This window comes from Sphaeramia orbicularis, chromosome 12, assembly GCF_902148855.1.
Source record: "Sphaeramia orbicularis chromosome 12, fSphaOr1.1, whole genome shotgun sequence".
NCBI classification, from domain to species: Eukaryota; Metazoa; Chordata; class Actinopteri; order Kurtiformes; family Apogonidae; genus Sphaeramia; species Sphaeramia orbicularis.
In genome coordinates, this window is record NC_043968.1 from 59,988,207 (window position 1) to 60,004,221 (window position 16,015).

General features: G+C 38.5%; 1 protein-coding gene across 2 annotated transcripts in view; it reads right to left on the minus strand.

Moving 5' to 3' along the window:
* Positions 1–2,624: 2,624 nt before the first annotated feature.
* Positions 2,625–16,015, minus strand: part of tmem178bb (transmembrane protein 178Bb) — a 231,353-nt gene continuing 217,962 nt past the window's right edge. For both annotated transcript variants that reach the window (XM_030148599.1, XM_030148600.1), the window contains exons 4-5: positions 11,626–11,763; positions 2,625–4,654 (exon numbers count right to left, since the gene is read on the minus strand). In XM_030148599.1, coding sequence (XP_030004459.1) covers positions 4,404–4,654; positions 11,626–11,763 — 389 coding nt within the window. In that variant the 3' untranslated portion in view covers positions 2,625–4,403. The remainder of the gene's footprint in view (positions 4,655–11,625; positions 11,764–16,015) is intronic.

Consider the following 16,015-nt stretch of genomic DNA (forward strand, 5'->3'; position numbering starts at 1 on the left):
TATATATAGACTGTGTTAATAAATACATAAAGCAGTGATGTAAAATTAAATAGTGTTTTGCAATTGATGGTGGAAATCTATGGAATCAATGAGCAGCCTTCGTTGCTTTTTGGTCCATTATGTTGCGACAGTAATTATTCCATTTTCTTGAGATTTTGGGGGTGTTCGGTTTTACTTTTCTGGCCCGTTTTCAGAGATAATGAAGTGATATGTCATTATCTTAGGAGAGGTCTATTAAACAGTAAATGCATGATGATAACTTTATGTCAGGAAAATTAACGGTGGGCATTATGACAAGTGTCCTACCTGTGTAAGTGTGAACGAGTTCTAAACACAGAAAAACAAATGCATAATGGAACGTTTGCTACCGTCAGGTGGTTCGGTTGTTCCTGCAGACATGCTTCCATTTGACCAGGTAAAGACCATTTTCCTCAAACCCACCTAATATAAGACTGTGTCATTGTAAACACAATCTGAAGACATTAAAAAAAAAAAAAAAAGTCTGTAACATTTGTGGAATGTACAACCACAAACTATCATCAGTATCTTTCTATTTCCATACAGCTACAAAACCATGGGATGGAGACAGTAACTAGTAACAGTGAATGATCAAATTAAAACCCAAAAAAAGGACGGTCACGTTGAGCTTCTTCTACTCACCAAGGTGTGATCTGGGAACACTGACATCACTAAAAACTAAAGTTTGAATCAGATTAATTAATTTCAATGAATCGGATGCGGTTGTTTAGATTATGCACTTTTTTTTTGTGCAAGGACAGTTTGTAGATTTAAACATTTTCATCATGTAATTTTACTTTATTCAAACTAAGACAAAAAAAAAGATATAAATAAAAAAAAGATTTGGAGTTGTCATTTATTGGTCATTATGTTATCTACTTGAGATCATACTGGTCTGTATGAGGCCCCTGAACTAAAATGATTTTGACACCCTTGATTGTTAATATCTTCAGTGTAATTTTTCACACCTTGAAAATTCATTTCGTATGTTTGAGTCTTGAGCTACTACATTAAGTACAAGCAAGGTCATCGCTAACTGGATAAACTCACATTTTACATCAATGAATTTGACTTAAAGCGGTAGTGTTTTCTTGAGTTTTTTTTTTTTTTTTGAGATGTCAGATTTCTGTATCTATTGTATTCATCACATTTTCAGACTCAAATATGTGATTGACACTTGTATTTACCGCTCACTGATCAAAAATTTGACTCTACTATTCAGGTTGTATGTATTTAGTCTTTTTATTTGGACTGACAGGAAAGAGTTTCAGAGGGAATGTATGCATTTTCAAGATCTGGTGTTTTTTTTTTTTTTTTTTCTCCACAGAGATTTCGACTCGTGCAGCTTTAAGTAACTCTGACTCTATGTTATTATCAGAGACAATGACATCTCATGCCACTGGAGATTCAATAAAGATACTTGGTCGTACATGGGACTGGACTTATTGCTGCTGAAACAGTGCAGCTACACTCCAGACTCTGATGCTGAGCTGATAAACATCATCCACTGCCATCCAATACGAATGTCATCAGATTAGCCAATGGGTCTATGAGAGTCTAAAGGCGAATATGGACCAGTGTTAATGTTCACCCAGAAGAGTTGTATAGCCAATATTTTCTTGCAAACACTTCTCTCCTTAGCTGCTTCCATCATCATCTCCAGAAAAACACACTTTTTTTTTTTTTAACCCTTTCATGCATGAATTATGAGAACATTAATCAAGATCTTTTTCCTTATTTCTCTTTAGGCATTTAAAAAATGAGATTTTTTTTTTTAATGAAGCTATTTTTCATGGAGTTGCAAAAATGTGTGTTTAATTTTTAAAGCAACGAAATGTGTTTTTACTGATATATTGTGTGAAAACTATGAAATAAAAACATTTAATCCTGCTAATTTGATGTTTTCTCACATTTTAACATACACTTCAAACAAAAAGTTAAGGATATTTAAAATTTTTGGGCTATTTTTTTCAGTTGGGATTTTTGCACAATGTTTTTTTTTTTTTTTTACTTTTTTTGTGTGTGAATTGAATCAAAACACATTTTTTTAATGACCGGAAATAATTTTATTTACAAATGGCAAAATTGACAAAAAAAAAAAAAGATAAAAAAAATAATAAATGTCCTTAACTTTTTGTTTGTAGTGAACTCTAATACTAGTCACTTCATGGAGATAATATGCCAAAAAAAAAACCCCAACAACTTTTGTTGTTAATTGCAGCCTAATAACGATAATAAGGAATTGATTTACACTCAAACATGTTAGATTTGGTTTATCAAGAACAGCAAAGTAACAGTAATATTACCAGTTGTAGTGTATTGTGTATTGTGTTGGCTGATATGAAGCTAAAATAACAAAATCCATGAATATACAAGAGAACAGCTGGAGAATAACTGTCCACTGTAGTGACCACTATGCATGAAAGGGTTAATTCTTGTTTTGAATTCTGCAGGTACTGTAGGTAAGCTGGAGTAGGTTGATGTGATAATAATGTGTCTTTTCCTGCCCATTATGTTGAATTTAAGGTTTGTTTACTGTCTTATCTTTTGTGTAATGTCAGTGACTTCCCAGATACTTGAGCCTTAGTGAGTACATGATCTCTCTCTTTTTTTTTTTTTTTTTTACTGCAATGGATAAAACTACAAAAAATGATCATAAAAAGCTGGGGTTATCCTCTAAAAGTTGACACTGGGTGGTGTTTTAGGAGTGACAGCAGTGTACTACATGGTTTCAACGGTCTTACTACCATTGTATGGTACAATTTTTTGATCTATGTTGTTGCAGTTCACAGTTGAGCTCTGGATTCCTCTATAGCTGCAGATTTTGAGATAAAACACAGGACTAGCTGGCTGAATTTGGACGTGGTGATGGTTGTAACAATCTGTTGTCAGCCCTAATGTGCACAGAAGTATTCAAGCTCATGCTAGTGTGTCTTTTGATTATGAACTGGTGGCTAAGGCCTTGAGAAACTCTTTGAAACAGCTCTTCTTCAGTCTAGTTTTTAAGTCAGGTGACGCCTTTTCGTACCTTGTGCTGTTGCACTGAATGCTTTACCTGCCTTCAGATAGATGAGGCCCTGCAGAAACCCCCACCAGGTGAGTTAAAGACAAAGAAGAGCTGGAGGAAAAGCTGTGTGCTCAGAGAACCAGCGAAGCTTCACCGAAAAAGAAGCTTGAGTGTTTTCTCATCACATGCGATTACTTAAGCCTTCCACAGTGGCTCGGGGCAGCAGAGTACAGAGTGGAAAACGGCTCCTCTTTATCTGCCATGTCTGCTGGGGATCCCAAGAAAAGATGACAAGGCAGGAGTGGTCGGGTTCAACAGGATACTGCATCTCTCCATTACGACTTTCTGTTCATCAAAGCTCCTGCCTCTGTACGTCCCCGAGGCAGAGCTCCACTTTGTCTTCATGATCAGTTTTACAACTTTTTTTTTCTATAGAGACTGCAAAACAACCCTTCCCCACACATACACACTCACACACACATTTATCTCTATGACTAGAATGGAATAAAAATCAAACACATTTGCTCTGAATGTACTTATGCTCAGTTGATAGTCCGTACACAAAATGAAGGGCTCTGTAAAAAGGAAAACACACTTGAATCAAAGAGGAATGTAGAAAATCCTAGATGATATGGGATTATCAGACTGACGGAATGGAGCTACACGTGAGTGAAAATGATCGGACATGACAGTTCCTGGTTGTCACTTCTCTGGAATATTCTGTACAGTAATGTACAACAGTGGAGGTCCTTGACCTGTTCACCTCCCAAACATCCCAAATAACTGGACCTCTGAAGCTGGAAAGTGAACAGAGGCCACAATACACGATCCAAGCCCGGCCCTGATCCAAGTCACATGGTCTCATGTTGCGGTTCATTGAGCAGATCCCGCAGTAGTTTCCAGACTCATGAGTTCATGGAACGTCAACAAGATCTTGACTTGATCTTAAACAATCAGACCATTTCCCTCCAATGAGTCACTGATTTGTCCAGTTCCAGTAGCCCACTTACAGAAGCAGTTCCCTGGTTGATTTACCGCTGTCCATCACTTCTAGAGTCACTAATCAAAATATAGTCTTTCCAAGTCTCCTTGTTATTTCTTTATACACCTTTCTGGGCCATGGTCCATTAAGTGTCTGCTCCACAACAACGAAACAAGCACAACTTCATAATTTTGATAGTATTTCTTTAGTTCTTCAGTTTTTTTTCTGTTGTATTTTTTAGATAGCAGATCATCAAGACACCCATTTTTATACACACACACACACACAAATAAAAAGAAATCTGTAACCAGGAGAGACTGGATTGGACGGATGAACACATGGAACAGTTTTTCTGTTTGTTGTTATCAGTGGTTTCACTTGTCACAGCCTCCACCTTTAGCAGACGGTGCCGTTCTCCTGTCGGGACTTGGGGCAGGTGGATCGGGGTATCGGCTGGACGGAGGGGGCCAGGGTGCAGAAGAAGCCGGCGATGAGGGTGAGGCCGAGGCCCCCCCAGGCGCAGAACATGGACCAACCGTAGCCGTGGCCGATGTCATCAGGCAGGCCGTACAGGTACCGAGGGTAACGGGAGAGCTCGAAGTTGATGCCGGCGACACAGGTACAGAGTGAGATGATGCAGAAGGTTCCTGCAAAGGCACAACAGGAGGTTAAAGGATGAAAAACGCTAAGGGAAAAACACTTTTATCAGTTCCCGTCTGGACTACTGTAATGCACTTTATTATGGTCTCACTCAGTCCTCACTCCATCGGTTACAACTGGTACAAAATGCAGCTGCCTGTTTCTTGACCAACTCCTCCAGATTCAACCACATCACCCCCATCCTCTCTTCTCTCCACTGGCTCCCAGTCCGCCATCGTATTGCTTTTAAAAATTTTAATGTTTGTTTTTAAAGCTTTAAATGGTCTTCCTCCTCCCTATTTATGTGAGATTTTAACAGTTCACTGCCCCAGCAGAGCCCTCCGATCGTCCTCTCTGGTTTTGGATGTCCCCAGGTCCCGATATAAACAGTGGGCTGATCGTTCATTTGCTGTTGCTGCTCCAAAACTGTGGAACTCGTTGCCTCCTGACTTGCGAGTCCTCACTGACCTGCCCCTGTTCTAGGTTAAAGACTCACCTGTTTAGACTGGCTTTTAACTTTTAGCACTGAGACACTATTAGGTTTGAATCTGTGGTCTGTTTTATCAATGTGTGTTGTGTCCTATTGTTTTATGCATATTTATGGTACTTGATTAACCTGTTTTTTTTATCTTATAAATTAATCATGCTTTTAGATGTAAAGCACTTTGGGCTTCATTATGTTGTTGTAAAGTGATATAGAAATAAACTTTGATTTGATTTTTATTTGAAAAACACTAAGGGATGCTTCTGTCCAAAATACCATCCAACAGTGACATAACCAGGTGTACAAACATTTTGGTCTGTTGAGCTATTATCCCACTTTGTAATGATTGTACAAGAATACTTTTTTTTCATTCATTTACAGTTCAAAATGCATGCTTTGGTATTTAAACATACTTTTGACATGCGTGCCATCTTTAACAGAGTATTTAGCCCCTTTTACACAGCACTTCTGTTTCGGGAATTTTTCGCCTTTATTCTAGAACAACATCTGTGTAAACAAAATGGTGGGATCATTTGGACTCACCTTTATCACAACTCTGTAACCCCTCTGGATGTAGTAACAGAGCTGTGATAAAGGTGGAATCATGATTCCGGAAAGTTATGTAAAAGGAACACTTCTCGTTCCGCAATCAAGTTATCATATGCAGGGGGGGGGCGACCATGGCTCAGGAGGTAGAGTGGGTTGTCCAATAACCAAAGGGTTGGCGGTTCAAATCCCACTCTGTCCCATGTGCTGTTGTGTCCTTAGGCAACACACATCACTCACCTTGTCTCCAGTGTCACTCACACTGGTGTATGAATGTGTGTGAATTGGTGGTGGTCGGAGGGGCTGTTTGGTGCAAACCGGCAGCCACGCTTCCATCAGCTGTGGCTACAAATGTAGTTTACCACCACCAGAGTGAGAATGTAAGAGCAAATGAATACAGAGTTAACTGAAAAGCACTATAGAAATCTAATCTATTATTATTTTGATGATGTATTGTGTGTGTGACCCCGCAGCAGGGGGGTTTAGAAATGAGCCTGGGCCGTGTACAGTAAACAAGCATATCAACACGACCAAAAAGATGTGGAACTGAGGAGACGCTGAGAGCCGTCAGCTGTTGTCACTTCAGGCAAAGGATTCTATCCATGCTAACTAGGGATGCACCGATACCACTTTTTTCCAGACCAAGTGTAAGTACAAGTACTTACATTTGAGTACTTGCCGATTTCGAATACCGATACAAGTACTTAATAATCCCATTCCAGTTGTTAGTTCCTTTTGTAAATGTGCTTTATTGTCGTTGTCATTAGTCTGACTGGAACAAAGTGCTGCTACTGACATTTAAAGTGTTGGAATGAGTGTTTCTCAATTAATCCACCAGGGGGCGCTGCTCTGAATTAACCATACTGGACAAATACCATGAAGAAGAGTAAAGTTTTTTGAGAAGAAGAAGAAAGTCAGTGATAACAAACATGGACACGACAGAGGCAACACTAATGTGATACTAATATTACAGCGTTTTTGCTGGTAAGGTTTAAAAGCTTAGCTTCAGCAGGTAGAGAAAAGAGAAATGAGTGATAAGTTTGGTTTTCACTGCCGCTGGCGGGGATCCGCACTTCTCCGTACTCCCACTGGTATTCTCATTCTGGATATGCATCCGCCAGCACCTGGAAAATGGATGGAATGTACGGACAGGACAGAACGCTGCGTCCGTATCTGTCTGTGTCTGTAACGTTACTTGCAGTCAGCGTTACTTTTATCACCGTCATTTATTTTGAAAAATCTCCACACTCTTCACACTCCCCACACATTATTCCTCCTCCTCGTACCTGCTGCACTGAACTGTGAATGTCAAACGGCCGTAAGTGGTATCGGTGCATTTGTATCGGATATCTTTTATGAGTACAAGTACACACACTGAGTATCGGAGCCGATGCCGATACTTGTATTGGTATCGTTGCATCCCTAATGCTAACATTTGTGGAGCAGTGAAAGACTCTGGAGAGGTTAGCAACGCTGCTATGCTCTGGGTATGTCTGAAACGCAAGTTATACGTCACACTGTACGCTGCACTGCGTCACCGCCCCTTTGATTCCAGAACATAGGTCCGCTGTGTAAAAGTCCAGCCTGTCTCACCTCTGTACACTTTTGGCTTGGCTGTCACCATCACCATCTGACCTTTTTTCCAGGATCTCTGTGTCAAAGTGTCTTTTGTTTATACCATGTTTCCACTAGCCTGCTAATAATTCACCTACATATTACCTATGGAGCACATGAAGTTGGCCCATGAAGTTTTGCAGTTGAAATTGGTGGTGTTTAACTCACAGTTCTAGTTTGCAATGTGGGTGTTTTCATTAACCCAAAAAGACCCAGTGCTACTTTTATGGCAGTTTCCAAATGAATTTTTCTCTGTATTCAAATTTTCTTGAGTGATTTTTCACCATTTATTACATTATTATCCTTTGTGTTTTGCATTTTTTCAGTGAAAATCAGTTATTTTCCTATATTTAGGTTACTGATCATGTAGGTGTTCATAAAAACTCAGACTAAAGTTGAGGGTTATTATATGAAAAAAATAGAGCAAACTGAAGAAAAAGTGACTTTTTCAGCAAAGAAATCAGTAACTGAACATAAACCAAGTGTCTCCATCCACTGTCATTTGTCAAACTTCATGGGTTTTGCTGGTGAATCAATGTTGTAGAAGATGACGGTGTTTCCATGGTGACTGTGGAGCCTTTGAATGTCTAAGTGGGTTGTATCTGATCATCATAAAAAGATGACAAACTGCATTTTACACCAATTATTTACATGGATTGATAGGATTAACTGAACAACAGTTACTAAACATTTTAGATCAGTTGATGGTTTTGGTCACCAGTGACTATTTGGGTCTTTATGGGTTACGTTAGTTAGGTTAATGTGATTCCTCTTGCCATTATTGTATTTACTGGCTCATCAGGGCTCTCTTTGTATTTTAGGAAATATTAGTGGCAGTCCTAGCACTGTGTCAGTTTATGAGACATGTGCATGAGTTGAATAAATAGTGTATTTATGTCTTCAGGTTTATGTAGTGTGCTTATGATACTTTTAAGTGCTAAAAATGTCCAATTAATGTAGCGTCTATGCTAAAAATAAAATGTGATATTCTTATTATAGTGTGGTGTAGAATGACAGTCAGAGAGGCTACATCCACTTTTTACATACAATCAATGGTCCGACGAGGGACTGCAGATTTTTTTTTTTTTTTAGTGTTTTATCATTTGCACTGAAATCTTATCTGTGTTTAATGCCTACTGATGTGATGGATGAGCTCTGTACAGCCAGTCAGACATAACATTTGGATCAGCCGAACAGAATTGTCATCATAACCCATCAAATACTTATCAGAACATCTCAGTCATTTTGTGCTCTCGATCTCATCTCATCAACATTGTGGGTTCCGTGTAGAGACATGCAGGCTCTAAATTTGGCCTCATTCTGCTGGAGCTGCATGACCCTGTGGGCTGCTTCACTGTGATTTGGCCACTGCAGACTGACCCAGCCTATTTCTTCAGCCTTTATTACGCAGCAACATAATTGACTTTTTAATTGCCTGTTCATTATACAACTGTAGGGCACAGCACTAATCCAAGGCCCATCATAATTGAGTGTGGAGTTTCTTTCTGCCAAGCTAGAGCTGCATAGTACACAGCACATCAGTGTGTGTGTGTGTGTGTGTGTGTGTGTGTGTGTAGTTACTACTGCCAACAGAGACACACACATTCGTTGGTGTATGAAACCATGGAGTCAAATTAGGACACACTTACATTTTTCATTCAACGTCTAAATCATGGCCGTGAGATATTTGGATAAAACTATGATAGGACTGTAAGGACTGGCTTAAAATGAGCAGCTACATATGGGATGTGTTTGTTTGAAGCATCTTGCAGACATCACTTTGTTTTTATCTTTCTGTCTTTATTACATTCCTACACATTTTACAAACTAAACAATTAATCTTTAAAAATCCTATCAGATTTATGGATAATACATTTTTAAAAATTGTTTTTAGGGGATAAATATATATATATTTGTTTTACTGTTGCTTTGCAAAAACACTTAAAACTAGGTTAATTCTGTCCAAAGTCCAAAAATAAACCTATGAAAAACACTAATTCCATATACTGAGTAGGGCTGTGTATTGGCAAGAATCTGGCGATACGATACAAATCACAATACTAGGATCGCAATACAATATATCACGATGTATCATGATACTGTTAAACAGGCAATATTTTGTTTGTTTCTTTTTTTATTTCCTGGAAGAATTGAATTACACCTGAAATATGCACAAATACGTAACACATTTTTATTTGATCACAACAGGATCTAATGCTATATCACAAAATATTCTTGTGTTCAAACTGAAATTCTGTTTTACAGACATTACAGTTTAAGATCCTGTTCAAATGTTCATATTCTATTTGTTCAGAACTAACATCAGAACATTATTTTAGTTCAATCCCAACAAATGAACTAACATTATTGAATACAAGAGTGTGAAATAATAATACATAAAATATGAACAATAAAGAAAAACAACAAGCAAAAATGAATTTCTGCCATATCTGCATTTGAATAAATACCTAAAAATATTCATACAGTACTTTTTAATATTGATACAGTATTGTGAAATGAAATATTGTGATATATTGCAGAACCGATATTTTCTTACACCCCTAATACTGAAAGAAGTTTAACACTGAATTTGCAGCTATATGAGGTGTTATGTACTTATATTTTGGGGAAACTGGCTGGTAGTGTTTTTTCTCCTACTACATATTAATACTATATGAGGCCTAATGCTGTATAAATACCAGTAAATAATTGTACATAGTGAGTTTTTCAATAGATATCCAGCATGAATACATTACTGGTTTAAAATCTCATTTAGTTTAATCCTATAGAGATGAAAAACAAAACAAAACAAAAGCTCCTCTCTTTGTTCCCAAAGATGATTATGTTATGGCCAAAAACTACATTATTTTTTCTTTTTGGTTATATGGGACATTTTTGTTAACAAAAGAGATCAAATGCCAAAAAGCTCCCTTTAACTATGTTGAATGATCCAGTTAGGGTTATTCAAGTACATACTTTAATGAGATGTTACTGCCAGTAATGCATGCTTTTCAGCCATGTCCGCAGCAGTTTGACACTTGTGCAGTTATTACACCAAGTATAACTATCAGTCTCATTTAATTTAGGACAATTAATTCAACAGGGAAACTACCCACTGAGGCTCATTTGTCCTATCCTGTCATATGTTACTTTTCCATACCTTCTCATGCTCAGGAAACTGCACAAAATGGTGGTTGCTGGTGCAGAAATCCTCCTACCCTTACATAATTAGATACCATTTCAATTGAAATCTATGTCTGAAAACCCATACCAGTCAGATACAACAATTAGAAAATAGCTGTAACTATCAATGCTGGGGTCCTCCTGAATGTTGAGGTGGGCTGCAGCAGGGAGGTTTAATTGGTGGCGGATAGACTTCAGATTAGTTAAATATTATTTCCCGTGTATACTATATATATATATATATATATATATATATATATATTGTACAAAATTTGGGCAAAATTACTTATTTGCACCAAAATGAAGACTTCTTTTGGGTTTTGGGTAGGGATCCAAGAGGTGCTTTTGTGCATCCCCCATTAACCAACCCAATTTGAACATCTAGATGAGACAAAATGAGTGTGGGGGCTTGATTTTTGATACTTTATATTGACCAATATTAAATCATTTCAGTCCATTTTCCTCCATACCACTACTTTCCATTAGACCATTTTGTCACAACCATTGACTGTACGTAAAGGTGTACGCTGTGACACAGTTCCCTCCAGCTGTATAAAAATAAAGCCAGAATCTCATAGTCACAGGAGCTGCCATGCTCATTCTGTGATGCATTCTGGAACTAGAGCCTGCATAGTAGAAATGTTGGCTGACTGCTTTACAGCCCTACATCTGAATGACATGGCATCTAAATAATTTACTGAAAAGGAATCATTCAGAAAGCATTAAAACACAAAATCGGTTTTAGGGAATCTACAAAAAAACCCTCACCTTTGGAAAAATGTACTTTAAATTGGTGTGTACTTTAAATTTCATGTCAAGTCCCTCTGAATAATACAGAAAGGGCAGGATTTATGGGCGATACTGCAGCCAGCCACCAGGGGGAGACAGAGATAGTTTGGCTTCATTTTTGAAGAGCGCTTAGTGTGTCCATCTTGATATGTCCAAGACCTACAACAAACATTCCTGCCATTTTGAGTATGTTCAGTCCCTAAACATGGGAGTCTTTCTGATGATTCTAGATAAGAATAATGATCCTCATAGATTCAAACATATACTTATTATAGTTTTACTCTGGAATATTTCATGGAGTTATGTTAGTTTGAAAGACTTGATTCTAAGGGTTATTGACTATACAATCTATGTGTTACTCACCTCCCATAAGGAAGAGGAGGCCGGCCACGTACTGCATGAGGCCTCGGTCCCAGCAGCAACCAAGCAAGCCGATGATCCAGCCGAACAGGATTATGGCGACCGCCATGCCCATGAAACCTGCCGTCATCCGCCGCAAGTCTGAAAGAGGAAAAGGAGGTAAAACATCACTACACGGACCTGAGCATTAACAAAATATCCCATGTGTAGAGAAATAGGCAGATAACAGGCTTTGCTGAAATGCACACCAAATACACACTGGTCCAGTCGTGTTTTGAAAGACATCATTTTTTTATTAACATCACCATTATCCTTTGCATAGCTAGCTGCTGCAGTTCTTCATAGAAAATAAAGAATTTGCATAGTGACAACACAGAAAAAAACTGCAGTACCCAGGGTGTGATTTGTTGGAGGGGATGGGGGGATCAACCCCACCTCTGGTTTTACATCCCTACTTCTGCTCAATGAATTTCATCCTTGGGGGGGACAACCAACCAATGTAAACAACAGACAAGTTGTGACAGTTTTCTTCCACCTGGCACTAACATTCACCTGAACTGAACTGTTGGCAGTCTCAGAATTCGTGAACGTCCCCATGCACTGGGGCACTGTAAAGGGGGCTAAACGTGACAAATTCATGGGGCCCAGCATTTGTGTGTCTAGTGGATACAGGTTAGAATTTGTGAAAATTTTGTGTATGATCCGATGTATAATAGAGGAATAGAACCTGGGAGTTGGACGTTGAAAGTATGTGAAGTTTCACTTTCATTTCATGCCAGCATTAGTTATGTTAGTTATGGACCACACCCCCACTTATAAAACTGCTGCCATCCCCCCATCTGTTTTTTTTGACAAATCGCACACTGGCAGTACCTATCGTGAAACACTCACATAACACGCTGTCATACACAACTGTAAATAAAAAAAACCCCATAAGTATAACCACAAAAACAAAACAGACAATAGATGGTCATTTTGTATATCATGATTATGTAAATATATATAATCTCTGATTTAATGCTAATACAAATTCATAGACAAAGTAGAGTATTTAATTACTGAAATCTCTTCTAAAAGGTGTTTTTTTCCGTGTATGTATTGATATGTGGTATAATTTGGGAGTTAATTCTATGAATGCATCACTCTGTATGTTCCTGTATGATGAATAGATCTGATAAAAAACTGCAGCCGAATGATCTGTTGAATAATTGTGTGTCTTTACTAAACGATAGTCTGTGCTCTGTCTTGCGACTCTCTTAAGGAGTTCTAAAGATAAGAAATAATGATTATTATAAGGGTGAAAAAGAGCATTGGAGCTGTCTCTGTTCAAGGCTGTTTTCTGGAGTGTATTTTAAATAAAATACTTAGCCCACTCAGCGCTTTGAAAAGTCGTCTACTTCAATTGTAGAGGGCAACAGAAGTCAGAGACTAATGTGTTAATAAATATAATTTAAATGCAGTTTTATAAATCTGGTCCATTGTGCAGAGACAAAGCTGTGAGGGAAAAACACAAAGAAGACACAAAGTGTGGATAAGGCCGGGCTCTGCCACAAGGACAGCAGTGTTCTCTGCAGGAGGGTAATGACAGTGACGGCGGCTGGCTGCAGACACAGGCTGAAATATGAGGACGAGCAGACGCAAGGAAGGAAGGAAGGAGAGATGCTGCAAGCAAACCCCTTCCCCTGTTCTCCAACTAGAACGGAATGTCATGGGCGAGCTGCTCTACCAGGGTGGGGAGGGGGGAGGCTAGGGGGTTCATACATGGCTCAGTCAGAGGGGACAATGTGGCAGGGCAACAAAGGTCAAAACATTTGGCTTGAGAGCATAAAAAACATGTTGTACATGCCGTACATAATTGCTATTTAGAATTAAATGGTTTACATGTACAGTATGCCATTTCTGCCACTAGGGGTCTCACCAGTTTTATTCACATTATGTTCAATGACATATCCTCATGTTATGTAATTTGTAGGGATTAGAAATGATTAGAATTTTGTGATTCTGGTTCTATTATTGATGCTTATTGGACTAGAGAATAAATTATAGCACAAATGGCTTTGTTTGGAATAACACTTTAGTGTCCAATATGCGCCAACATTTTGCATTCAAGTCGAACAAGCCTCATAATTAAAAAGGTGTAGTTAAAGGAGTGTCAGATCTACCTGCTGCAGCCTCAGAGCCTCATCGTTATCTAAATGTAATTCTAACACGTGGAGATTATTCATAAACAATAGTAAAGCAGGTTGACGCAGTTAAATGACGCTAACATTAACAGTACCGATAGAACCTGGAAGAGTTTAATGTTATGACTAGGGATGGGAATTGATAAGAATTTAACGATTCCGATTCCATTATTGATTCTGCTTATCGATTCGCATTGGGTGAGGGAATAAAAGAGTACAAATGGGTGTGTTTGCATTAACTGTCTTTTATATTTCCATTTCTGCACAGAAAATATACCATAGACAGTATGTACAAATAATAATAACAGATGACGCCGGGCCTGGTTGGGGGGGGGGCTGGTGCAGTGAAAGTGAAACTTAAGACGCTTTACTAATTCCTCTATTGCCGCATTTCTACTTCGTGGAACCACTTCAACTCGGCTCGGCCCATCTCCCGTTGTTGTGCACCACATTTCCTTTCCCCTACCTTTGGAAATTTGTATTTGAGGGGGTACGACATTTGTTGCCTGCACCGGAACTGGGCCCGGCGTTCCCTCTGCCACTACATTCACAAGTGTCGCTAAGTATCATATTAAATATGCAACATTCCTGTAAATGATTCACATGCTGTGGACAAATGTTTGAGCATACTGAAGGGATTCCACCCTTTTGAAGACATGGGAGCTTTGCAAATGTTACAAGTGGACCTGGCATTGTCTTTTTAGACCGTTTCTGCCTCAACACCATGTTGGCTACATTCTGACCAAAACAATGCTGTGTACGTGTGATGTCATCATGCATGCGCAACGAAGGCGGAATCGATAAGCAGAATCATTAAGCAGGCAGGCAAACAATTCCAAGGAATCGAGCTACTGGGATCTGGTTCTCTAAAAGAACCAGTTCTCAATTCCCATCCCTAGTTATGATAGAGAAGGCCTCCAGAGTCACTGCCCCCTTCACTAAACAGCCAATCAAAGACGTTCCATTGGTTTCAGTTTAATTGGAAGCTGAGGTTAAATGTTTCTACATGTTGAAGTTGTAATGGAAGTTCTGCAACCTAGTGTCGTCTTTCCTGGTGAAATACAACCATACCATAGAGGCTTCTGAACCAAAATTTGGAAACGACATGATGACGCATTTGGCGCGGTGATGTCACAGAACTGCTAATCGTTAAGCAAGACGACTAACAATTCCATTCATAGTCATTTCCTTCTCATGAAATACCCACAAGTGACATTAAAGGAGGTATTTTATTCAATTCCATCTAGCTACCACTGCCAACACTGAATTAACACAAGGCCAACCTTTCAAGGAAAAAAATGTGAAGCTTATCGTTGGCAGGATGTCTGTATTATCATCAAGTAACAAATGAAACAGTGCTGTTTTGTAACATTCATGCACTGAGTCACTCTGTAATTTATATTAAATCTTTTTTAGCTCAGTATTTAGCAACAAAAAAACCATTAATCACTTCTGTCACTTCAATTTTCTTTTTTCTTTTTTTGTGCACCAAGAGCTGCACTAAAGATCTGTTTTCAATGATTTAAACAAGATCAGAAGTACCACATTTTGGTCAATAAACAGTAAACTCAAATGCTATAAGACAATGCAACACTGTTGGTAACTCCACATTGTCAGGTTAATCGTGTGAAAGAAACATTGAGTTCAGCATCGTTTCATGCTGTTGCTCACTGAGAGATTTCTTCAGCAAAAACATCAGCATTGACTCGTTTTTCTTCTGTTTTCTTCATTTCTTTTTTTTTAACACTGAACTTTGCTCCTTATGGCAGCAGGTGGCATCGGTGGTAACTCCTTTTTTGTAAAACACTTCGACCATATCTGTTAACTGTAGCATTTACACTTCAGTACCAGCCTTCCACATGAATGAACAGGTTGAAACTGGACCAGTGAGTGCAGCTAGGCTAAGTGGGTGCTTCTGTGAAACTGGTACCTAAAAACAGGACAGAGGGGCTAAAAATTCAAAAAAGAGTGTTTCACAAAAATGACCGCTGTTGCAAAATCACAAGCAATTTATGTGTTTAACCCATAAAGACCCAGCACTACTTTTATGTCAGTTCCCAAATGACATTTTCTCTACATTTAACCTTTCTTATGTGATTTATCACCATTTATTTACAATATTATCATCTGTATTTTGTATTTTATCAGTGTAAATCGGGTATTTCCATATGTTTGATTTATTGATCATGTAGATGTTCATTAAAGCTCAG